This window comes from Palaemon carinicauda, chromosome 8, assembly GCF_036898095.1.
Source record: "Palaemon carinicauda isolate YSFRI2023 chromosome 8, ASM3689809v2, whole genome shotgun sequence".
Lineage (NCBI taxonomy): Eukaryota > Metazoa > Arthropoda > Malacostraca > Decapoda > Palaemonidae > Palaemon > Palaemon carinicauda.
In genome coordinates, this window is record NC_090732.1 from 126,437,376 (window position 1) to 126,464,996 (window position 27,621).

General features: G+C 41.2%; 1 protein-coding gene across 1 annotated transcript in view; it reads right to left on the reverse strand.

Moving 5' to 3' along the window:
- Positions 1-216: 216 nt before the first annotated feature.
- The window catches only part of LOC137644976 (replication factor C subunit 2-like), a 57,744-nt gene continuing 30,339 nt past the window's right edge, over positions 217-27,621 (reverse strand). The window contains exons 2-8 of the mRNA XM_068377845.1: positions 23,955-24,066; positions 19,524-19,732; positions 9,717-9,873; positions 9,089-9,256; positions 3,895-3,975; positions 1,982-2,095; positions 217-487 (exon numbers count right to left, since the gene is read on the reverse strand). Coding sequence (XP_068233946.1) covers positions 371-487; positions 1,982-2,095; positions 3,895-3,975; positions 9,089-9,256; positions 9,717-9,873; positions 19,524-19,732; positions 23,955-24,066 — 958 coding nt within the window. The 3' untranslated portion in view covers positions 217-370. The remainder of the gene's footprint in view (positions 488-1,981; positions 2,096-3,894; positions 3,976-9,088; positions 9,257-9,716; positions 9,874-19,523; positions 19,733-23,954; positions 24,067-27,621) is intronic.

The window sequence follows — 27,621 nt, forward strand, 5'->3', positions numbered from 1 at the left end:
TATAAATACTGTACCTTAGTTGCATGATTTCCCATGTCTTCCTAATATTATCATTACGTAAAACTTACAATAATTATAATACTATCATAATAATAAGTACAAACTGAATAATTGTGAGATTATAATTGAGTTAGGCTATGAGGATTATTTACAATCCAAATGACAATGCAAATAAATGCCTCTGTCACTTTATAAATTAAAAGTATAAGAATGAAATTTTTATTGACTTTCTTTTTTTATTTCTTAATACTTACACATGTAAAAATACAAAATACTGTATGCCCATATAAGGCTAAAAAAGGAAAGTTAATGATCACCGAATATATGAGTCAATTTTTTCATTAATAAGACTGCATTTTTAAAAATATCTTTAAGATACGCTATTTGTGCTATCAAGTGACTTTGAGCACAATCTGGCTAAAAGTCCCGATAACTGCAGTAATGAAGACGTTCCTTGGATAATACGAAGATGTGTGTAGCCAATTTCCTGAAAGGAAACAGCAAAACAAGCACTAAAATTATATTCTCTTCCTTATAAATATTACTTAAATTACATACTATCAAATAACCTCTCCTTACAGTTTGATAATTACTAATTTACAATGCTTGTTCTGACTATTTCCAAATCACTCAATGCATTTAAGCTTCTCTTTTAAGAAAATAAAATCAAAACCCCCTGTGATGCTATATGAAAGAAAATTGAAATTTCTTCTTCCAACTTCAGTATTTCTTTCCTATAGCTATGATGTTTTATCTAATTACACTAATTGTCTTTCTCCAACTATTTCCTGTCACATCTTGTTACCTCATGCTGGGGAAGTTAAGGGATATATAAACCTCATGGAAATAAAAATTTCCACCTTAATGAAAAACTAAAAAGAAACTTAAAATAAAAAAAAAGTTCTTGCATCCATTTTCAAAACTTGAACTTAATCAGATAACCCAACATGATAGGGAATAAAATAACAAAAACATCAACAGCTACAAGTGTCAGTGCTCATGGCATTCAACACAGTGGTTCCTGTGAAATAAATGGTATTGAGGCTCTTGTCTTTCCTATTACCAACATAATGGAAACAAGTATTTAATGTACAATTGCTGTTTATACAGTATCTGCAATAATTACTACCACAAACTTCACTTGGTGTTCTACTCATCCTTTCAGTAACTATTATGTAAAAATTCAACCCTTTTACTACAAATAACTCACTTGTATACGCCCTACATTTAGGGTAATAGAAGGCCCCAGATACTGCAATATTTTGTCTAGTAGACCACAGAAGATCACTGCCCACAGATGATTAGTACTTCCCAGATTATTTCCACTATATGACTGCCAAAAGCTCTTTAGAATTTTTTCATTAATTTTCACATAATTTCATCTCACGTTTCCTTTGAGCGAGATTATTAAGCTACCTCTGATGTAACTTTGTTTTCTTTCTTGAAGTAAGTTTGTAGGGCAATGGTAATTATCTTTCTAATTTTCTGAGGACACTTCACTTGCAGTAAAAAGAACTGATACCTATATACTGTACACTAAGATTTTTTTTTTCAAAAGACAAACTACAGTATGTACTGTACCTTATCTACCCAAACATTCTCAACACACAAATAATCATAACCTTCATGTATAGTACCAGTTTGAATAACCTACAAAAATAAACATATTTGGTACATTCCTTCTATCCAGAAGAAAAAAACATTCAAGGGACTGAACAAGAAGTGAAACTATCAGCCAAGGACCTGATAAAACAAAAACCTGCCATGGATGAGTATAGCTGACCCCTCTGGTCTACCAACAATAGTTCACCATTTTAATTGTGAGAATACCATCACTATTTTACTGGAACAATCATGCACTAATATACTGTACTGGCACTAAGAGTCAAATGAACCCATGCAGTATACCTCATCAAAGACTTAATACCTTCAAAATGATAACATAAAGATTAAAGACAGAAAATACTGAAATAAGTCTCACCTTTATAAATTCCAGTTTCAAGAATTCTGCCATGGGGGTATGCTTGCATACACGAAAAATGTTACCAATGATATCTTCTGTGGCGTAACCCATTTTCCAGAGGTGAGCTAATACCTGCAGAGATAATAAATAAAACATGTCTATTCAATGTCACTAACATTAATCATTATTAACTACTATTGTAGTTTAAAGAAACTACAGAGTTACATTCCTATATTATTACTGTAAGTATTCATTTTAAGTTAAAGTTGAAGTTGGACAGCTAAGTGGAAAAGACCATAGAAGTTGGATATGAAGTAAAAGGCATAAGCAATAGTAGAGCTGGGTCCAAAGGGGTGGTGCAGAGCTTTCGAGTACATACCACTTTAAAAAGCTGCACAAGGAGATATTACTACTAAAGTATTTCATGCTAAAGAAAAGTTAAATATGATAATTCAAATGAACCTTACCTGGTTGTCATTATGCTTTAACTATAAAAACTACCAATTTATCAACCTTAAACAAAAAGCTTTTCTAACCCTCTCTCTCTCTCAGTAGACCCGTGAAGTGGAGCCACTTGGCACACACACAACTGGCCATTCCTTCAGAACTTCCCATAATTATAGTCATGTTCACTGTGCGGACTGGCCTCTTCTGTTCAGGCTTAATTTACGATTGAAATGGTACTCGGATAGTAGTAATTTAAGGAGTTAAAAGATGTTTCCATCTAGTTTAAGATTATGTCTAATTCAGAAAGTGCCAAAATGTTTTGAAAAACATATGATGGTTAAAGCATAAAGACTACCAAATAAATATGCAAATAAAGTAATAAATTACAGTACATGCTCAAAACTTTGTTTTTCATTCGCAAGGACTTAACATCACTCTTTAAAAAACTGAGATGTGCCATGCAATAGCCAAATGATGCAAAATATTCTCCCACAGCCATGGAAAAATTACACAGAAAATGGAGATTTTAAACCAGTGTGACCATAAAATAAATTAATTTACTACTGAGCTGGCATTCATGAGGTCTTGGTCTCAATTTCCATTTATAGGTAGCCCAGTCCACTGGTAAAATTGGATACAAGCACTTAGTAGGGAGTAAAAACATAAATCCTGTAACCTCCTATACATGTTTCTGTACTAGATAAATCCAAATTGACAAATGTGGGCTGGAAATTATTCTAGAATGTTTTTCATTGAACAGGATGACACAAGGCTCTCTATTTTAATGTCATTACTGATCTTAAGATATTTCATATTATTTATGCATCACTCCTAATATAGTTTATTTCCTTTCCTCACTGGTCTATTTTTCCCTACTGGAGCCCTTGGGATCATAGCAACCTGCTTTTCTAACTAGGGTTGTAGCTTAGCTAGTAATAATACTATTATTTCCTGAAATAATTCAAGATTATCCAAAATGAGAAGTCATGAAAGATTTCAATCTAAATTCTATTGCACTCCATTTACTTAAAGAATATTGAACAAGGAAAGTATCAAATGCTGAAAACACATTTCTCCTTAGCTCAATTACAAATGCCCTTTTGGTAAACTCAGTCAAGAAATGTGATATATCGTCTCTCTAAACTATTCAATATGAATATTACCCATAATGCATCACACACTATGATGAAACAGTGGAGGCAATTGACATCTTGAAACGGAAATTCATCCAAATATATAAACTAGCAATCCAAAGCCCTTCCAGTAAATAGAAATAATCATCCTCATGACTTATAATAAGTTTTATGTATTTTATTACAAGTGTAAAGGTATGTAAAGAAATACTGAAGGAGAGGATAACCTTTGACCAGTCCATTTCTTCTTCTATTGCATTCTATACTTGAATAAAAAGACACAACAAGAATGTCACTAACTTAAAAATAAAGGGTAATAACTTTAAAAAATAGATAGAAAATTATCTTTACCTTATAAGCATCATCAAAGTCTGTCTTGACACAATGTAGGAGCATTTCTTTAACTAGTAAGGGATGAGGCTCATCACAGACCTGAAAAGAAAAAAAATGGATTTCTGAAATATTCACGCCACAAAATTCAAAAGTACAGGGCTGGTTAAATGTAAACAGTGATGCAAATATATTTTAGAGCAGTTGTACAACAAATATGAAAAAGCTCCAACAAAATCCTCAATTGAAAAGGCGTTTTTTCTATTTCTCATATACACACATTCATGGTGCTCAAATGTTCCCCCCAAAAAGTTGTCTAATAGACAAGGTATACAATCATTAACTGATTAGAACCTATGCTGTATGGAACATCAAGTACCTACCAATCACATCTTACTTTTTAAATGTCTGAAATAAAGTTAACAGTTGAGCAGAGCACCCAAAACTGTTTCCTCAATATAGGATTACAGACTTAACACTTAGCTAATTAACCATTTATCCATTCTCATCATTTACTTTCATAGTATTTTTCCATTTAACTTTTAAGTGATTTCTATACAATTAGACATAATTACTTGCTATAGGCGTTTCCATTCTGGTCCACCTGCCTCGTAGTTAACCAAGTGCTAACTCTTTACAATTATACAGTATAAACTCTTCCCATCTGAAGAATGTCTTCGAAGTTGATAGTAATAGTTTGTATTTTTTCCAGTGATTTTACTATATTTCTTATCATTTTGTTGTCAGTAAATGAAGTTTAATGGTTTCAGCTAATTATTGAGTTATTATCTAATTGGTACTTTCAACAGCTCTACCGTCTGTTTATAGCTTTCTTCAGAATTGCTTTCCTTTGCTTGTTGCCATTTATTTTCTGAATTAATCTTCTTTAACCCTTTTCACTTTTTAGAGTATTTCTGCTGATAATGTCTATTGCTGTGACTGACAGACACTTGAAGAATAGATATTTCAGTGATGGTGATTTGATTGAGGGACAATTTACCAAATGGAAATTTTACCAAATGCAACTTCACTAGACAAGACATTTGATTGAATTAGAAAATACCATTTCTAATTTTGTTTGTATAGTACTGTAATCATTATTTTGGATAACTGCAGAGTTTTTTTTTTTTTTAATTTGTTGAAAGAGATTGGTCATCAAATTAATTTTTCAATAGTTTGAATTGTATCTTAATTTCATTCATGTTAAGGACATCATCCGTCGTTAAAAGCTTGAATCGTTAAATATCATTTAAATATAATTGAATTACCATCATTTAAATATATGTTATTTGTATTATTACTCTGGTGATTCTGTCTAAATTTTAATGGAATTGGACAAAATTATATTTTCACAAGTAAAAATAAAATAAATTTGTTTAATTTTTTCTTGAAAAAGACAGCATTGAATTAAATATTAATTGCCAAGAATAATGCTAATTGGAGTGTGGAAACATTACTCAGAGGAATTTTCTTTGTCTTTTGTTTTTATTTCAATTTCTTCTTTTATTAAACTTTGAAAATTAAAAAAAAAATTAAAATAGCCTTGAAATTAAATCCCTCTGACCAAATTATTGTAATTTTATTTTTCTCACCAAAAATATATTTGGATTTGAAGTATCTTTGTAATTATGGAGAAAAATAGTTTTGAATGTCAAAAGCTATAAATCCAAGATATCGGCCCTAAAGGTTTTGCAACAAGATTATAAAGAAAAATTTTCACTATTACCACAATATACCATTCCCATCGTCAAGAAACTACTTTACTCTCAATTACTCTAAAAATAACTAAACTTGCTTGCTCCAAAGCCTTTTCTGCTAATTACCACAAGCATGGCCCCAAAGTACCCCACCTCCACATCCCGTGGGAATACTACTCACTCAAGAAGGTGGTATCAGGAGGTGCCATCTCCCGCTTTATGGCTTAGTTCTGTCTTACAAGGGCTATATATTCCCTATACAGTACATAGATATGATTATTATTACTGTATTATTACTTGCCAAGCTACAACCCTAGTTGGAAAAGCAGAATGCTATAAGCCCGAGGGCTCCTACAAGGAAAAGAGCCCAGTGAGGAAAGGAAATCAAGGAAAATAATTAACAATTTAAAGAAAATATTTTAAGAAAAGTAACAGTATTAATCAAATATTTCATACATAAACTATAAAAGCTTTACAAAAACAAGAGGAAGAGAAATAAGATAAAATGGTAAGCCCGAGTGTACCCTCAAGCAAGAGAACTCTAACCCAAGACAGTGAAAGACTATGGTACAGAGGCTATGGCATATCCAAGACCAGAGAACGATGGTTTGATTTTGGAGTGTCCTTCTCATAGAAGAGATGCTTACCACAGCTAAAGTCTCTTCTACCCTTACCAGGAGGAAAGTAGCTACTGAACAATTACACTGCAGTAGTTAATCCCTTCAGTGAAGAGGAATTATTTGGTAAGCTCAGTGTTATCAGGTAAAGGAAGACATAGAGGAAAATATGTAAAGAATAGGTCAGACTTTTCTGTGTATATGTAGGCAAAAGGAAAATGAGCCATAACCAGAGAGAAAGATCCAATGTAGTACTGTCTGGCCAGTCAAAGGATCTCATAACTCTCTAATGGTAGTTTCTCAATGGGTGGCTGGTGCCCTGGACAACCTACTACCTAGATTCTTCTACTTTTAGGAATGATAAGGATACCACTACAGTTCACTAGCCCTACAGTATAAATAGCAAGAAAAAAGTGACCACACCAAGAGCACAAGGCACACCAATTCTTTTCACTAGTCATTTCTGGTATTCACAGAGACAATGAAAATGATGAACTGTCAAACATACGACTTCTAGTCTGATATTTTTCCCTAGTCTATAAGAATAGGTTACTGTGAGTTCGAGAACATGGTGTCACATTACTATGATGACCTGTATAGTGCCATATACATCCAGCAAAAAAAAAAAAAAAAAAAAAAAAAAAAAAAAAAAAAAAAAAAAAACACAATAACTCAGTTAATTATGGAAGAATTAGTACGATACTTTTGAATGTGATTCTGTAGTGGTAGTTCAGACACTCCCCTGAATTTTATTTCTTTTCTGATGCTGCTTTATAAAACAAACTCTAAAAATTATAAATGGATAACAATACTACATGGTAGGAGAGTCTTTACTGTGATACATGTATTAAAAATATTGAAACTACTTTTAAAATAATGCAGGAGTGTAAAATAGAATTTTCTTACATATCTAAAAGACTGGGAGCAATTACTACCAAGAAAGTTATTCCAAACAATTTCAACAATAAAATTTGTTATTCTATGTTCACTAGATGTTCTTATTGCTTCTTCTCAAGAAGTTTGGTCAATCAATGTTTACTCCTAAAACCTAATAAAAAAAATTCCCATTTTCTTCCCTTTCAATAGACATATATATCTAGTAATATAATGAGACACACTAGTAGTTAATGGCAAGAAGCGATGTGTCATGGTCTTTGGTCTTCATTTTTGAAGTAGCGTTTTCCTTAATCCTTGACATCACAGGTCTGTGGGTAGAAGGGTGGGCATGTACATGAACATCAGGGGAATATAAAAATAACAAAGGCTGGTTTCGCTTGAACAAAAACAACTTGGATTGCAGTGCTTACACAAAAGGAGTTACTGATATTAGATTCTAAATATGACTAACAAAAGCTATACTAATTAGGCTGTAATAACCCTTTTACCCCTAGGCTATTTGGAAATTTCAAAACCCTCAACCCCCAGGGGGTTATTTTTTTCCCAGCACATTTTGCAGTATATTTTTTTTTAATTCCTCTAACAGCCTTAATTTTTGTCATAGAGAGGTCAGGTTGGTCTCATTCTCTTAGAAAATGCCTGAATTTTCTCAAAAAATTATAAAAAAATATGAAAAAAAAAAATTTTATAGCATTTTTTTGCAAGGACGTACCGATATGTCCATGGGGGTAAAGGGATGGCTTTTGTGAAACGTACCAGTACGTCCTTTGGGGGTAAAAGGTTTAAAGACAAAGGCTGTAGTGGCGCTATCATCCCGTTCCATATTTACGCTAATAGCCTGGGCTTCTGTTAGAAAAAAAAACCTTCTAAAACAATACAAATAACAGCTAACCAAAGTATTTCGAATGCTGTTCGTGAACATTTCCTACGTAATTACCCACAAACAGCAATAGGTAACCCAGCCTGCAAACCCTGCATTTAAAGGTTTTTGTTTATTAGCAGTAACGATGGACTCAAAACAGGAAATTATATAGAAATCTAGAACCAAATTAGGTTACTGATTAGTCTTTTACAAGTCAAAACATCTCTGATGCATAAAAGGATTGAAGACTAAACAAAAAATTACTAATGATAACAATTTAATGACTATCCACAATGAAAAAGGGGATTTGAGAGGTGTATATACTGTATAGTCTTGGAAGCACCTATCTCCAAGTAAACATACCTTACAAAAAAATACCATCAGAACTTACCTTAAACATCTTATTAGGGAGTTTTTAGCAATAAGATTTAAAAGGGATAGATTTAACACATTCATAACATCGCTCAGACCAGTTGTTAGCTGCAGCATATAAATTGAAGTTCAAGGAAAAAGGCATAGCCTTTGCACAGCAATGTATTTATTTTGTGGATTTAACTTTTATTAGGCTTAACTGTAATTCATAACCCACTATAATCTTCAAGTCTTCACAGTAAAACTCATAACAGTAATGAATGTTAACTTTTATGAACCGAGGCAAATGCACTACTCACAAAGGTGAATCCAGCAGACAATTTAAACAGTAAAATGTATCACCAATGCGATGGAAAAACTGAAGAACAAAGATCAGGACGTTTTGTTTCTTGCCACTGACCACTAATGTCATTACTTTACAAGACTCATATTTTTATTGAAAGGAAAGAAAATAGGAGAACTTAAACCAATTTTGGAGGTAAGCTTCCATAAACTGAGCTTCTGGAGAAGCAGCATTATGAACATCCAGGTAAGTTCATAGATATAAATGCAGTCAAGGGATATGTCAACACCATGAATGTTTTGGTTATATGAATCACTTCTAAAAATATGGGCCAACAGGCCTGGCACTGGGACCTGGGAGGCAATTCAGCAGCGTTGTGCAAAAGGTTAGATGGCCAGATGGAAAACGGAACAAACTTCAAATCAGTCTTGAAAATAAAATTTAGTTCTAAATATTATACGCTAACAATTCTCTCCAACCTTCTTACCTTGAAAACATTTTCAGAAGACACATGACCAAGACCTTGGGCTGTAGATTGAAGATTATTTAGAGCTTGCCTCATATCACCTTGGGCAGTAAAGACAATAGCCTCAATACCATCTTCTGTATAGCTTACATCTTCTTTGTTGCAAACTTCAAGCACTTTTGAAAGAACCTGTAATTATGGTATAGGTAACAAATTTACAATGAGGTCATTCACCCAAAGCAGGGTAATGTTCATTTACCATATAAATACTTAAATCAATACTAAAAGAATAAATAACTGAACCAAAATATTTAAATCTCTCTATGTCAAAGTCTTACCATAAATTGTAGTATAGAATAAGATATAGAACCTTTTTTTAAAGAACATGCTTTGATATTTTCTGCTCATAATTACTATTATTATTATTATTATTATCATTATTATTATTATTATTATTATTATTATTATTATTATAAATTAGCTGACTGGGATAAGTCAGATTTATTCACTTTCATAGAGATCACCGAAAAAAAATTTTCATGAACTAGGTGAAAATTAGTTCAACAAAGTTTCAAAGTCTGAAATGCTGGGTAGGAAGAAACCAAAGTAAACAAATCAATTATTCAAATATAAAATCTCATTTACATACCTGCGCATCAGTCAATTTTGAGTACCGCAACATAGCACAACGTGACTGAATAGGTTCAATGATTTTCTCAGAAGTATTACATGCAAGAGCAAATCGAGTTGTAGATGAATATAACTCCATTGTTCTGCGTAAAGCTTGCTGAGCTCCTTCTGTCATGCTAGAGAAAAAAAAGAAGGGATTTTATAAGGAGTAAAATCAAACCATGAGAAGACATCTTGCTGTGCTTATACAGCAATAAGATAGGCATTACAGAAAAGGTGCCACAAATACAGGACTATGCAATACTAACTATAAACATCAGATCTAGAATGAAGGCAGCCAACGATTTGTCACAAATTTTGGAGAAAACTACAAAGGGATGCACAAAGAGGGATCCTAACAGCTTATTTATTTATAACTTGATGTTAAAAGCACATTTAAAGTTTTAGAAATATCTGGAGGGTAGATGAATATTTCATTATCACATAACTGCAAAATGTGACAAATTTTAAAAGTAATTGCATTTTTTCTAACTATACAAACCTGATTTCTTTACTTATTGGAGTAGAAATAACAACAAAGGCTGGAATACGGAAGGTAAACTTTAAACATAGTGTAAGCAACCGATACGGTAATAACCCTGTAGGCCGCAGAGTGACTACTGCCGCTCCTCCAGCTCACTCTAACCTCCATTGAATTGCAGCCATGAGTTATAGGGAGTAGTGATGGCAGAAAAGTTTGAGTAAAGAACTCAAATTTGTACTGTACAGTATAGTTAGGTAAAACACAAATCAATTTTAAACCTTGCCATTTGTTTCTACATGAATACAAACCATCATTCTATACTTATTGGAGACTCATCCTCATGAGGGAGGATGTCCCCATTCTAACTGGCTGGAAACTAACCTAGGAATTTCAGGCTTAGTATTAGATGTGACCACCTGAGTTCCTACACCTCATGAACCCAGAGCTAGTTGATGGTAATCATGGCCCATGCAAGTAAGATAAGGAAAGATTAGAGCTGTACTTCACTGTGCTGACCTCAGAGCTAAACTGCATTGCTAATGAAGTACAGTTTGCTTGGTTTACATTTCCCCTTGCAAGAAATGTGAGAAACAGAATCAAAGATGTTCATAGCAACCAGTGGCTGAAAACAAGTGAGTTTACCTAACTTAGATAAAATCCAGCTGGCAATAGTTACGATGTTGTACCCCAAAAGGGAAGGTAGAAAGGACTAAAATGTAATCTCAGCCTTTGGTCTGCAAATAATGGTCCTATTAGGGAGCCAAGGAAGCTAAACCACCTGCTGAGCAGCTACTACCGGACCTAGAATAAAAGTGTGTCCATGATCCTGGGAATCAAATCCCTAAGGTAATGGGCTGTGAAGGTAGTCTGTATCTTCCAGCCCCTACCCTAAGAACCTGTGACACAGAGCAAGTTTTTCTCAAAGGCCAAGGAGGCTGCTATGCCACTGATCTCGTGGGCCTTGATATGAGAATCTAATGCTGAGAATTCCAAGGACAGGGAAATAACTTCCACTTAACAAGATTGCTAACATAAAATTGGAAAATACTGCACTGTATATTACTACAGTACAGTATCATGGTAAATTGTATTGTCATCCATCCATATACCAAGGCACTTCCCCCAATTTTGGGGAGTAGCCGACACCAACAATGAAACAAAACAAAAAGGGGACCTCTACTCTCTATGTTCCTTCAGCCTAATCAGGAACTCAACCGAGTTCAGCTGGTACTGCTAGGGTGCCACAGCCCACCCTCCCACATTATCCACCACAGATGAAGCTTCATAATGCTGAATCCCCTACTGCTGCTACCTCCGCGGTCATCTAAGGCATCGGAGGAAGCAGCAGGGCCTACCGGAACTGCGTCACAATCGCTCGCCATTCATTCCTATTTCTAGCACGCTCTCTTGCCTCTCTCACATCTATCCTCCTATCACCTAGAGCTTCCTTCACTCCATCCATCCACCCAAACCTTGGCCTTCCTCTTGTACTTCTCCCATCAACTCTTGCATTCATCACCTTCTTTAGCAGACAGCCATTTTCCATTCTCTCAACATGGCCAAACCACCTCAACGCATTCATATCCACTCTAGCTGCTAACTCATTTCTTACACCCGTCCTCACTCTCACCACTTCGTTCCTAACCCTATCTACTCGAGATACACCAGCCATACTCCTTAGACACTTCATCTCAAACGCATTCAATTTCTGTCTCTCCATCACTTTCATTCCCTACAACTCCGATCCATACATCACAGTTGGTACAATCACTTTCTCATATAGAACTCTCTTTACATTCATGCCCAACCCTCTATTTTTTACTACTCCCTTAACTGTCCCCAACACTTTGCAACCTTCATTCACTCTCTGACGTACATCTGCTTCCACTCCACCATTTGCTGCAACAACAGACCCCAAGTACTTAAACTGATCCACCTCCTCAAGTAACCCTCCATTCAACATGACATTCAACCTTCCACCACTTTCCCTTCTTGTACATCTCATAACCTTACTCTTACCCACATTAACTCTCAACTTCCTTCTCTCACACACTCTTCCAAATTCTGTCACTAATCGGCCAAGCTTCTCTTCTGTGTCTGCAACCAGTACAGTATCATCCGCAAACAACAACTGATTTACCTCCCATTCATGGTCATTCTCGTCTACCAGTTTTAATCCTCGTCCAAGCACTCGAGCATTCACCTCTCTCACCACTCCATCAACATACAAGTTAAACAACCACGGCGACATCACACATCCCTGTCTCAGCCCCACTCTCACCGGAAACCAATCACTCACTTCATTTCCTACCCTAACACATGCTTTACTACCTTTGTAGAAACTTTTCACTGCCTGCAACAACCTTCCACCAACTCCATATAACCTCATCACATTCCACACTGCTTCCCTATCAACTCTTATCATACGCTTTCTCCAGATCCATAAACGCAACATACACCTCCTTACCTTTCGCTAAATATTTCTCGCATATCAGCCTAACTGTAAAAATCTGATTCATACAACCCCTACCTCTTCTAAAACCACCCTGTATTTCTAAGATTGCATTCTCTGTTTTATACTTGATCCTATTAATCAGTACTCTACCATATACTTTTCCAACTACGCTTAACAAACTAATACCTCTTAAATTACAACACTCATGCACATCTCCCTTACCCTTATATAGTGGTACAATACATGCACAAACCCAATCTACTGGTACCATTGACAACACAAAACACATATCAAACAATCTCACCAACCATTCAAGTACAGTCACACCCCCTTCCTTCAACATCTCAGCTTTCACACCATCCATACCAGATGCTTTTCCTACTCTCGTTTCATTATATTTCATGTATTTCATTGCCACTTTTTATGGAAACATTAATAATATTTGTTTAGTATAAGTTTGATTTAATTTACAAAGACCTAATTGTGTAAATAGAAAAATCACAAATTTTAGGTAATTTGTATTTTTCCTAACAGTACTTACCTCGAACTACTTTCTTAGGAGTATCTGGGATCTCCTCCCATCCGACCAGAGTTTTGTGTAGTTTACCCTAAATCCATTTTTCTATGAGGGGTAACCTCAGGCAGAGTGATACGCGCCCTGAGGCTAACCCCGGGTCAGAGAGCATGCCTGCTCAGGTCTCGACCTCCAGTAAGTTCTTGACAGCTAATGTCTCTAAGGACACCAGGGACACTCGGGGAAGGCAGGGTGGGCCATTACCCGAAAGTAGTTCGAGGTAAGTACTGTTAGGAAAAATACAAATTACCTAAAATTTGTGATTTGTTCCAGCACGAAGTACTTACCTCGAACAACTTTCTTAGGAGACTTATACTTTAGGAGGTGGGCGTGGCCCTACAAGTTCTTGAGACCGTGCTTTTGGAAAATCCAGAGACCTAGAAAGGAGGCTAGGTCGTGTTGACCCCATAGAAAATCGATCGAGAGGAAACTACACAAAAATCCATCTTAGTGTCTAAGAAACTCACCTGTGCAAGAAATCCTAGGGGACATGTCTTCCTCTTTTTGAGGTACTCGTCTCTGGCTCAGGGCCCTCTCAGAGCCCACTTGAAGCGGAAAAAGGGAAAGAAGGTACAAGGGGTTTAAGGAAAGAACCTGTGTCTCTTGTGCTTGTTACCCGCGGTTATCACTGAGGCTATGCCTTTAAACTTTTTGGAGCGCAGAAACGACGGTACCTATCGAGAACCCGTCCAGGGATCTTCTTGAATAGTCTTTCAAATAGTGAGCCGTGAAGGTAGACTGGTTGGCCCAGGTGCCTGCCCTTAGGATCTGGCCCACTGCCATATTCTTCTCGAAGGCCAATGTAGTACTCAGGCCGCTAATGTCATGGGGCTTGGGTTTCCCCGGCAGGGGATTCCTGCCTTACTGTAGGCCCTGATGATGACCTGCTGCAACCAGAAGGAGATGGTATTCTTCGAGACTGGCTTCTTTACGAGGCCTGTGGAAACAAAAAGACTTTTGATCCAAGGCCGGAGTTTTGCTGTCCTTTCCAAGTATTTCCTCACTGCCCTGACGGGGCATAGGCGCAAATCCTTCACATCGCCCGACCGGGGGCTTGCCGGAATTGAGAAACCTTCAAATCTGGGGTCCCACACGGCAGGGTTCTGGGTCTTAGCTACGAAGGAAGGGACGAACTTGAACGTGACTTCTCGCCAACCTTTCGAGTGAGCCACTTCGTAGGACAGACCATGAATCTCGCCTACCCGTTTAGCTGACGCTAACGCCAGCAAGAAAACCGTCTTGAGAGTGAGATCCTTGTCCACGATGTCTTTCAGGGGCTCGAACGGAGGTTCGGAAAACATTTTCAGGACCATTGCTACGTCCCATTGTGGCACCTTCACAGCTTGCGGGGGGCATGATTGCTCAAAGCTCTTAATGAGCATTGAGATGTGTCTCGAGTTACCCAGGTCTATGCCTTTCAGGAGAAAGACTGCCCAGAGCAGCGCGGACTCCCTTGATGGCTGGGATGGACATGTTGACCACGTCCCTGAGGTAAACTAGGAAGTCCGCTACTTGCGGGATGGAGGCCTTCAGGGGCCTGATGTCCCTAGCGGCGCACCATTTGGTAAAGGTGGCCCACTTAGCCTGGTATACAGCTGTCGATGACCGTCTCAGGTAGCCCGACATCCTCGTTGCTGTACTCGACGAATAGCCTTCCCTCCTCAGGAGGCGCTCGATAACCTCCACACGTGAAGGCGGAGGGACTGAGGATTCTCGTGGAATCTTTGGAAGTGTGGTTGCCGGAGAAGCTCTGGTCTGTCCGGAAGGGGCCAGGGCAGCTGTTGTGCTAACTCCCTTAGGTCCACGAACCATTCTCTCTCCGGCCACCAGGGCGCTACCAAAGTCATCCATAGGTTGTCCGTCCTTCTTACTCTTTTGAGGACCTGCCTGAGCATCCCGAAGGAGGGGAAAAGCGTACACGTCGAGATTGTCCCAAGGATGTTGGAAGGCGTCCTCGAACGCCGCTTTTGGGTCTGGGACAGAAGAACAGAACACGGGGAGCTGCGTGTTCAGCCTTGTTGCGTAGAGATCCATCACTGGAGAACCCCTTTTCTGAATGACGGACCTGGCTACTTTCGGGTGTAAAGACCATTTGGACCCTACCACTTGCCCCATCCTGCTGAGGCCGTCGGCGAGGACGTTCCTTTTCCCTGGAATGAACCTCGCTGAGATTCTTATCTGCTCCACTTCGGCCCATTCCAGAAGTTGTAACGTGAGGACGCACAGCTCCTTTGACCTTAGGCCTTCCTGTTTCTTTATGTAAGCTACTACCGTGGCGTTGTCGCACATCAACGCCACGGTGTTTCCCCGGAGTAGGTGTACGAACTCCTGGCACGCTCTTTGTACTGCCCTCATCTCTAGTGCGTTTATGTGCTGGGTCTTCTCTAGGGCTGTCCAGTTCCCTCTTGCTGATTTCCCTATGAGATGGGCACCCCACCCCTCCTTCGATGCGTCCGTGAACAGAAGCATCTTCGGAGGGTCGGCTGCAAAGGGCATCCCTTTGAGGGTGTTCGTCCTGCAGCTCCATCATTCCAGGACCCGTTTCGTGTTCGGGAACACCGGGACCACTGGGGGACCAGTTTCTCCAATGACACAAGGTGGCCTATCAGTCTCTGCCAGTCCTTCGCTCTCCTGGGTTGGTCCGTCAGGAAGGGGCGGAGGACCTGGTCTAAGTTGTCCAGCCTGTCCGTGGAGGGGAAGGCTTTCACTAACCGGGAATCCAGAACCATTCCAAGGTAGGTCGTCCTGGTGGAGGGTATCAGTTGGGACTTCTTTAGGTTGATGGTGATCCCCAGAATGTTGCAGAACCGCAGCAACATCGCGCCTTGCTCCTTCAGTACTTCCTCTGAGGCTGAAAGTAACAACCAGTCGTCCAGGTAACGAATCAGGCGAATGCCCTGTTCGTGTGCCCAGACTGAGACCGTTGTGAAGACCCTTGTGAAGACTTGGGGGGCAGTGGACAGCCCAAAGCAGAGGGTCTTGAACTGCAATGTCTGGTTCTCCCATTTTACCTGTGGGTACTTCCTACTGGAGGGATGAACCGGGATTTGAAAGTAAGCATCCTTGAGATCTACTGACATCATGAAGTCCCCTTCACTCAAGGATGCCAAGACTGAATTTGGAGTGTCCATTTTGAAGTCAGTCTTGCAGACGAACTTGTTGAGGGCTGAGAGGTCTATGACCTGTCTCCATCCTCCTGTTGCTTTCTCCACCAGGAACAGCCTGCTGTAGAACCCCAGACCTGGGTCCTGGACAGGTTTCATTGCCCGTTTTGCCAACATCGCTGAGACCTCTCCCTGCAGAGTTGTCTGTTTCAAGGGATCCTTGGGGGCTAGCCACTCCGCCTGCTGGTCTGGCATCAGAGGTGGAGGGTCCACTAGGAAGGGCAACCTGTACCCTTCCTTCAGTACTGTCACGGTCCACGGGTCTGCTCCGTGTTCTTCCCATGCTTGCCAAGTACGTTTGAGGCATCCCCCCACCTGAGGCTTAGGCAGGAGTAGGGGGCCTCCCTCCCTATCTTCTCCTTGAGGAGCAGCCTCAGCGCACTCTTCTGGACGCCGCGAACGACGGCCTATAGGCGGCTTGGGTCGAAGCTGATCCCCTACGGGAGGACTGAGACGACTGGGACCATGTTGTCGTCGAGTTGTCTCTCCTAGGCTGGCTAGGAGCGGGCCGAGGAGGGCGAGGCGCGTCGACGGAGGACCTTCTGAACGTTGGCTTTCTGACCGGTTGGGGCCTGGTCTCGAACGGTTCCTTCAGCCTTCGAACTCTCTCCATCGATTCCTCCGCTGCCTTCGGGGGAAAGATCGCGTCGTCCCACAGGGTCAGGTTCCTCAGAGATCTGGCCTCTCTGTCCGGCAGCCTCCTAGTCAGTTTGCTTAAGGCGGTGTCCCTCCTTCGTAGGACCCAGTTGGCGGACAGGGCTAGCGACTGATAGGATAGGAATTTCAGGGCCTTAACTCCCGAACTGATAAGTTCCTTGAGTAAGGCCTGGGTCTCCGGTACGGTCAGGTCGTAGGATGACTGTACGCCCACCAGTCCAGCCAGGAGGAGACGTTGACTAGGTCCTTCGAGATCTCCTTCATGACCGCCTCCGAAGGAGAGAAGAAAATCGGAGCCATGGACACCCTTTCTTCTGAGGCTCCCTGCCCCAACACGGTGAGTGCTGGCTCCAGTGCACAGGCGCCCGCTCGCTGTCCCTCTGGGAGGTAGAACTTGCTCTGGGACTTCAGGCCCTGGAGCAGCTTGGAGGCGCTCTGGCTCTTGGGCGCCTCGGCGTGGTTGGCCACGATCCTGTCCACGTGGACTCTTCCCAACTTAACGTCCCTCGCTAAAGGAAGAGCCAAGGAGGGGCGCTGCTGGACCGGGGCGTCCACTATCCTGTTGAGGCTGGAACGCCATGCATCTTCGGAGGAGGGTTCCGGCACGTCCAGCCTGTGGTGACTTCTGACGAGGCCTATCACCCTCCGATAGGCACCTCTCCATGGTTGTCGAGATCCTCCGACGGGCGCGCTGACACGTGACGGGGGTACTCCGACGGAGAACTTCGCACGTGGGGGAGTCCTGGACAGACGCTCTCGCGGGGGTTCACGTCGAAGGACGGGCATCGCCGTCGGGATGGGGGCGTCCGTCCTGGGTCCAACATCTCTGCTCTTGGGGGATCTTGGGCACCGACTCTCGTGGCGCGACCTCGGGGGGGAGCGGGAGCACGACAACTTCTTGCGGGACTTCTTCCTTCGTCTCCTGAGCTTCCTCAGCGCCTCGTCCTCCGAAGAGCAGGAAAGCTCCACTAAGGAGACCGACGACTTATAGGCCCGCTTCGAAGACCTCGCCTCCCTCGTTGGTGTAGGATGATTCCTGCGACGTTCCGTGGAAGACGACACCTGCAAAAACACCTCTGGGAAAACGGCTGACGGCGCTGGGGGGGAGCGAGGAGGCTCTCCCATGGGAGATCAGGTCCCGAAGTCTTCCTCCATCCTCATCGGGGACCTGAAGGGCATCTTAGGGGGAACCCACGCAGTGGGGTCCGACAGCGGGGAAAGCTCCTTCTCGACGTTGCCCTCGGCTGCTGAACCGCCTGAAAAACACGCCCAAGAGGCTGGAGAGGAATTAGTAACATTTTTCCCCCACATGGGGTCATCTGAAGAGACGTGACCTGCAGGCACCAGGCCACCGTCTCCCGAAAACACTCCCCCCCCCTCCCTCGCCTGGAATGACGCCACACCACTACTGTCTTGAAGGTCAGACTCTTGGGGAAGGGCCGCGGGCCTCTTCCCTGCAACGGACTTACCTCGTCCCCTAATCTGGGTAGGGGAGGTTGGAAGAGAAGCTTGGACCGATGAGGCGCCCGGCGAAGCACGGGAGGAAGGGACGCTGGGCTTCTTAGGCGACTTCTTCGTCGCCTTCTTCTTTTTGGTGCTATACCGCACCCACTGCACCTCATTCCACGACTCGCACTCCGGACACGTGGCAGAAGGGGAACACACGCTGTCCCTGCACGAAGAACACAAAGAGTGCGGGTCAACTTCGGGTTTAGAGAGGAACGCTCCACACGATTTGCCGGCCATAGGCCCAGGACAACGGCGAGGATGCTCCATGATGAAGGAGAAGCACTAAAAGACACAAGCGCGCACAGGGAAAGCACAATGGGACCACGAGGGTACCGCGTGGGACACACAAAGTCACACTGGGATTAAGGAGAGCGGCGAGATGATATCGCGACGTGACCAGAGAACTTACTGGAGGTCGAGACCTGAGCAGGCATGCTCTCTGACCCGGGGTTAGCCTCAGGGCGCGTATCACTCCGCCTGCGGTTACCCCTCATAGAAAATAGATTTAGGGTAAACTACACAAAACTCTGGTCGGATGGGAGGAGATCCCAGATACTCCTAAGAAAGTAGTTCGAGGTAAGTACTTCGTGTTGGAACAATTATTATTTACTGTGTGGTAGGCAGTAGGCTATATATAATGCTTGATAGATAGACTAAACTTTCTTTTATTTGCAAAGAAATTAGATATATTGCAAACTTTGAACCTTCCTAAGTCAAGAGCAATATTCAACTGTTAATTCATATAACACTAGTATTTGATACGGTTATCTTGCATAGCATAGTATTGATATACTGTCCCTAGAGGGCAAAACTTGCACTTACAGCAAAATGAAAAAAGTACACTAGTGAAAAAACAAGGAAACATCTAGTTCTGCAGCAGCCATAAATCAAACCAAAGAAAAATGTTCATCAATACATTACACAAAAAACGTCATATTCCATACCTGTCCGCTTCATCCAGAATAATGATTTTGTGACGTCCTTTAGGCAAGGTGACTTTTTGCTGAGCAAACATCTTAATTTTGTTTCGCACGACATCTATACCTCTGTCATTTGAAGCATTTAGTTCTAAAACAGCATCCTTGAAGGTAGGACCCAATAGTGCACGGGCAAGACAAAGAATTGTTGTAGTCTTACCAACACCTGGTGGACCCTGTAAGAAAGACATTAGTTATCTTAGCAATAAAATTGAAAAAAAAAAAAAGAAAGTTACTTTTCTTATACTGTAAAAATCAATCCTTAAGGTAATTTCAGCATTGTTACCGTTGCTGATGGATTACTGCATGTTTTTGTTTCTTTGTTAAAGTCATACAAAAAGTTGATTTTCTTGAACACTCTCATCAAAGGATGCAGTTATGATTGGCAAGAAGTGGTTAGATTTTGGTGAAATTTGGAACATGAAAACGCTGAGGTAGGTACGCAAAAGGCAGGAGCACAGACTTATGTTCACTTTTTCTACCTAGTTTCCTTTTACAGTCACAAAGTTGTTATTAATGTTAGGATTTGTGATACCAGTGGCCCTATAATTTAATTTCTACTTTACTAGTATCACCAAGGTACCTTTAAATTCAATAGAAATACACATAAAGGGAAGATATTGGTCAAAGCGTTATGACTTGCAGATCATGACAATCCATGTTCATCACTACAGTAATACCCCAAACCTACCTCGTTAATTCGTTCCAAGACACCAACCATAAGGCACTTTTCGACATGGATTGAATTTTATCTCTATAAAGTGACATATGCTCCCTATATACATAATAAACATGAAAAGTTATACAACCTGCTATCATACTACAAAACCAACATAACTACATAAATAAGTCTCCATGTGAAGTACAGGTACTGTACTGCATTGTATAATGGCACTACAATGAATTGAATCAGTTCTCTGAATGTTTCAGGCATAAGCAGAGCTATATTCAGCAAGCAGTACCTGGCAACTACTCCAATTCCTGAAAAATGAAAAGGATGCACACTCCTTACTTCAGTACACCAATCTGTTTTTACCTCTACAAGGAGGAGATATGTTTGCACCTTTCTTAGAGGAAAAGGCAGCAAGAGGTCCAGATCAGACTTTGAAGGCTGCCAGAGCTTTCTTCAAAGCCAATCCCGAAGGTATAGCAGAGCCTGTAGGTCTCGCCAAAACTGCCTTCAAAGGGCCTGGGCCCCGGAACGTAATTGCAAGAGGATGAGGGATTCATGGCTAGCCTTCCTCCACTTCTCTATTGTTGCCTTTCTGTCCCCTCTGAGGAAAGAGACATTAGTCTCCAGTACAGGGCATTCGTCAACGCTGACATCGACTCTTGTCCAACTTACCTGGAAGACTGGGAAACCACTGCATCCTTCATCTTTGGGACCTCGTTGGCCCATTGGGTGCTCCCTGAAGGTTAATGCCTTTGCATTAGACACAAACAACTTACTGTACTTCACCAACATCTCAGGATTTGCCAAATCTAGAGTAGAGTGACTGCACCAGACTACTGGTCAATCCAGGAAGCCACCTGGAGGCTGGTCATGGAAGAGTTGAGAAGACTTTGCCCTCAGTCTTAAGTCTCTCCACAGGCAACATAGAGTCACTCTTGAGTGTGCAGAGGCAGGATCTTGCTCGACCTGCTAGATTGTAGTGAATTCTCTGGACTGGAGATCTAAGTGAGGCATTTGATTTTTGAGGGGGGCCAAGCAGCCAATCAATGAGCGACAAACCCGCTGTCACAGGAGCTAACTTGACCTCAAGCTCATTGCATTCACAAATGAGAACAAAAACTTGAAAATTAACACTCTCAGGATTCTCCGACTCTGCTAGAATAAAGTATGGCGCCACTGGGGCATTAAAAACCACGAGACTCCTCCTCCCTCAAAGCAACATGGGTTACCTGTTCTTGTTCCCAGTCACGCGAGCATATGGGTAGGCTGAGTGGGGAAAAAACAGGTGATAGGTGAGCTCGTTCATGCTCTAAGCGGGAGCATCACAGGTGGTCCAGGAGTCACGAGGAGAACGATCATGAGATGACTGATCTTGCCATAACCGATCATGAGGAGAATGAGGATTATATTCCCATTAAGGCGAATGTTAGGGAATTGCTGGTTCCTCTCACAATACCATTAGTCAATTTCTCTACCTTCAGAACAAAAATATCTTTAGCGAGACGGACGTGTACCCCAATATTCTAAGGGAAGAAGAGAAGGGTGGCCCCCTTCATCTTGATCTACAATGCTCATGCTCAATTCAGTATAAAACCAAGCGCTGTTAGCAGGAGTGCAAAACCCCGTACAGTGCACCGAGACATCTCCAAATCTAGATTGGTTCTCGATACCTCACCGCTTTTGTCTTTGTCTTTGTCTTCTGAAAGCTTTAGTTGCAATAAAAATGGTGCATAGTTAAAATAGTGCCACACATTGCACCTGGTAACTGTTTCCCCTGGTGTGCACATTAAAAATCCATGGCTCAATTTTCTATAACCAATACGCAATCTTGCTAAAATTACAGCCGTCCTCTTATCTTTCACAAATCACAGAAAATGGCAAACTTTGTTTGATAGACAATTGCAGATACCCAGAGATCTTTGCAGTGCCTTGCAAAAAGCATTTCTCTAAAAGGAGATGCTGGATAGATTCCATCAATAAAGAGACTGGGATCTCAGTGAGCAGTATACTCTCAATGTGGCACTGGCAACAACGGGAAGTTCCAAGGAGTCTGAGTACCATTCTGCTTGTGGCCATTTGGAAGCTACCAGGGTCATCCTGAGATTTGGGGTAATCGGCCATCTGCCGATTACACTTTGAATCAGGCAAAGCAGCAAAATAGCATTAGCATCAAGGCCATAACACAGGTGTTGGAAGACATCCTCTAAAGCTGCTACTGGTTCCGAAATTGAACAGTAGACCGGAAGCTTGCTGTTGAGCTTTTTGCTACTACAGTATGAAGCGACCACTATGCTCCAACCATTTGACCCTGGCAATTGAACTTATCAGCGATTATATTCCTCTTGCCTGGAATGAACCTTACTGACAAGCTCCACACAGTTGTCAAGTGCCCAGGAGTACACCAGTCTTGCTAACTTAAAAAAGAATGGTGAAACAGTACCTTCTCACTTGTTAACCTAGGCCACAAAGTAATGACGTTGCTCATCAATGCCACTGAGTAACCAAACAACTGAACTTGAAATGACTCCAGGGCCAGAATCATTGTTTTCATTTCTAAGATCTTGATGTGAAATCGTCTTTCCTCCTTGGACCAATACTACAAGGTGATTTCATTCCTCAGGTGGGCATTCCACAGTTCCTTTGATGTGCCATTGAAGAGAAACATCTCCAGAGAAGAGCACTCTTCACGGTAGCTCCTTTGAGCAGATTCTTGTCCCATAGCCACCATGCTAGATCTACTGTACTGTACTTTACTTCCTGGTTGATTGGAAATAGGTGTTGAGGGGAGTCGGTGACTGCTACCCAGTGTGCCTTTAGGCACCACTGGGAAGAACACTGATGAAGACGCCCATGAGGTACAAGCTTCTGCAGGGACAAGAGGTATCAAGGAAACTTTTGTCATTGCTATGCTGGGATAAGTTGTTTGAGGAGGGAAGGCTGCATTACTGATGTGACTCTCCAAAGGAATGATCATCGTCTTCTTTGTGTCCACCAGCATACCGAGGTACTTGATTCTCTTCTTGGCTCTGAGGTTGAACACCTCCCAATTTATCACGATACTCAAATCGTGACAAAACGCACAAAGACTGTTTCTGTGCTGGAAAAGCTGACCTCGGGTGGAGGACAGTATCAGTCAGACATTATTTTTTCCTTTTCTTAAAGAAAGACAGCAAAAGGCTAACTTGTTTCCCTGTATGAGGCAACCAGTCTGGCAGTCAAGTATGTAATGCTTTTAAAATCTAATCTCAAGCATTAAACCTGATTTAGGCTACTAGGATTTTGCTCAGCATTTGAAAAATTCAACAAGTCACCATACAGTTTCTGTGATACTGCATTATATTACAGTACTAAATAAATAATTCTTCCCTGAGTCCAAATCTTGTTATATCAAACTTTTTACATGGTCAACTATTGACTTTCGAGGGAGTTAGGTAATATAGATCACCATGATACTTGAAAAACAAAAAAATTTTGTTGCACTAGGTTAAGTCTAAGTAAGCAACATGAAAAGAAGGATGAAAATCAGAGCAGTCGCTGAATATTATGGATAAGTGAATACATTAAAACTTAAACCAAGCAGAAAGTCAGACAGAAATCGTACAAGGCAAAAAACAGTGAGGAGAACAAATTTCATGTTCGACACAACTATGGGAAATATATAAAAATATTAATGGTAATCATAAAGCTTCTCATTCATTATACCTTAAAATAATCCAAAGACTTACTGCTATAATGATATTTGGTACATTTCCTTGCTCTGCAAAAACTTCAAGTCGAGCCACAGTCTCAGAATTGCCGACAATATCCGTGAAGACTATGGGTCGATACTTTTCTATCCTGTAAAATAGAATGACAATAATTGTTTAAGGTGGAAAACCATTTGGTCATTCTAAAATAAACTAGTTGTCCAGACCATGATTATCATAAATTTACAAATAATTCCTAGTGTTTTCTTGGAGAGGAGGTTTCTCAGTTGACAAAGACTCTCTTCAGTTCAAATGCAACATAATTCTGAAATCATTCAATAAACAGTTCTCTTGAAACTTGAAAATAAAGCGGAAAATTATATATAAACACTTCCTTACTCTCTGTTTAATTGCATATGTACCAAGAGTGATAGTCAGATACAGTATAATGTACCGACTTGTAGCATTCAGTTTTTTCAACTAGTGCAAAGGAATACTGTAATAAAAATGACAAATTTAAAGTAATTTGTATTTTTCCTAATGATGCAAACCTTGAGCTCTTTTAAAGAATATACTTTCAACGAAGCTGGAAGCCTAGCCAGAGGACTGTTACCGAGATGTACCTACCCCACCGCTAGTTAGCGGGGGGCGGGGGGGGGGGGGTGTTAGTTCTCGTCTTTTTTATTGCAGGCAGGACTTGCAGGAGTACAGGTGATGGCGGGACAAATTTGTATAAAGAGCTCAAGGTTTGTATCATTAAAAAATACCAATAAAGTAATACCTAGAGATATGAGTATCCCAACATACGAGAAACTTGAGATACGAGGAGAGTTCCGAACAAATATTTGTCCTGATACGAGAAAAAATTTGAGATACAAGGTAGTTCCCTATGCGGCCGCCAGGTGGCTGAGTGTGAAAGAGGCTTCTCACCAGAACAGCATTACTCGGTCTTTTCCGTCGGATATCCGTCGACTAAAGTTATCTCCGAGCATCGGCTGTAGTGTTTGCTTTTTTTATGTGTTTTTTGCGCTAATCAGAGCAAAATTAACTGAATAATCAATGGGTCCAAAGCAAACGAGTGCAAATAAGGGTGGTGAAAATAAAAAGCGTATGATGACAATGGAGATGAAGCATGAAATAATAAAAAAACATGAGTGACATAAGAGTGACTGAGCTGGCGCGCCAATATGAGAGGAGCCTTCCAAAGGAGTAACCATCCTTTCCAAGCTGCGCAGATATTCACGACGAGATGGAGAGGTTTCTTTTATTATGGATAAAGGAGAAACAGTTGGCGGGAGATAGCGTGACCAAGACCATCATATGTGAAAAGGCCAGCAGAATCTATGGTGACTTGAAAGGGAAGCAAGCAGCTGAGAGAGGGGAGACTTTGACGCCAGTGGAAACCTTCAAAGCCAGTCGTGGCTGGTTGGATAATTTTAACAAAACGGACTGGGATACACTCAGTTGTGAGGTATGGGGAAGCAGCACGTTCCGACTCGAATGCCGCGGCGGACTTCGTCACAAACTTTGCCTCGGTTATCGCCCGACATGGCTTCATCCCCCAACAAGTCTTCAACTGCAATGAAACTGGCCTTTTCTGGAAGATGATGCCCAGGAGGACTTTCAACACGGTAGAGGAGAAGAGACTACCGGGCCATAAACCCATGAAGGAACGGTCAACTTTAGCCTTGTGTGCCAACGCCAGCGGTGACTGTAAGGTCAAGCCACTGCTGGTGTATTATTATTATTATTATTAATTGCTAAGCTACAACCCTAGTTGGAAAAGCAGAATGCTATAAGCCCAGGGGCTCCAACAGGGAAAATAGCCCAGTGAGGAAAGGAAACAAGGGAAAAAATAAATATTTCAAGAATAATAAAACAAATATCTATGTAAACTATAAAAACTTTAACAAAACATGAGGAAGAGAAATTAGATAGAATAGTGTGCCCGAGTGTACCCTCAAGCAAGAGAACTCTAACCCAAGACAGTGGAAGACCATGGTACGGAGGCTATGGCACTACCCAAGACTAGAGAACAATGGTTTGATTTTGGAGTGTCCTTCTCCTAGAAGAGCTGCTTACCATAGCTAAAGAGTCTCTTCTACCCTTACCAAGAGGAAAGTAGCCACTAAACAATTACAGTTCAGTAGTTAACCCCTTTGGTGAAGAAGAATTGTTTGGTAATCTCAGTGTTGTCAGGTGTATGAGGATAGAGGAGAATATGTAAAGAATAAGCCAGACTATTCGGTGTATGTGTAGGCAAAGGGAAAGTGAACCGTAACCAGAGAGAAGGGTCCAATGTAGTACTGTCTGGCCAGTCAAAGGACCCCATAACACTCTAGCGGTAGTATCTCAACGGGTGGCTGGTGCCCTGGCCAACCTACTACCACTCGAAAAACCCACACGCTTTCAAGAGACAAAGGATCTTACTTAGGAGTATCTGGGATCTCCTCCCAACCGACCAGAGTTTTGTGTAGTCTACCCTATACCCATTTTCTATGAGGGGTAACCTCAGGCGGAGTGAGACATGCCCTGAGGCTAACCCTGGGTCAGTGAGCATGCTTGCTCAGGTCTCGACCTCCAGTAAGTTCTTGGTAGTTTTAGGTCTCTAAGAATTCCATAAGGCACTCGGGGAAGGAAGGGCAGGCCATTACCCTTACGTAGTTCGAGGTAAGTACTGTACTGATAAGAAAAATGATATTTTAATTATAAAATAAATTTTTGAATATACTTACCCGGTGAATATATATAGCTGCAACTCTGTTGCTCGACAGACAAAAAACTGTAAAAAACTCGCCAGCGATCGCTATACAGGTTGCGGGTGTGCCCATCAGCGCCAACTGTCGGCCAGATACCATACTCAATGTAAACAAAGACTCAATTTCTTCTCATCCCACTGCGTCTCTATTGGGGAGGAAGGGAGGGTCGTTTAATTTATATATTCACCGGGTAAGTATATTCAAAAATTTATTTTATAATTAAAATATCATTTTTAAATATTTAACTTAGCCGGTGAATATATATAGCTGATTCACACCCAGGGTGGTGGGTAGAGACCAGTTAAATATGTTTACATCTTATGAGCTAAGAGTTTTTATTTCATTTTAGAAGTTATCAATATAACAAAAACAAAATAAATAGGTACCTGGTAAGGAAGTCGACTTAGACGATTACTCTGCCTTATAAGTACGTCTTCCTTACGGAGCCTCGCGATCCTCTTAGGATGCTGACAGACCCCTAGGAGCTGAAGTATCAAGGGCTGCAACCCATACAACAGGACCTCATCAAACCCCTAATCTGGGCGCTCTCAAGAAATGACTTTGACCACCCGCCAAATCAACCAGGATGCGAAAGGCTTCTTAGCCTTCCGGACAACCCATAAAAACAACATTAAAAACATTTCAAGAGACAGATTAAAAGGATATGGAATTAGGGAATTGTAGTGGTTGAGCCCTCACCCACTACTGCACTCGCTGCTACGAATGGTCCCAGTGTGTAGCAGTTCTCGTAAAGAGACTGGACATCTTTTAAGTAAAAAGACGCGAACACTGACTTACTTCTCCAATAGGTTGCGTCCATTATACTTTGCAGAGATCTATTTTGCTTAAAGGCCACGGAAGTTGCTACAGCTCTAACTTCGTGCGTCTTCACTTTAAGCAAAGCTCGGTCTTCCTCACTCAGATGTGAATGAGCTTCTCGTATTAAC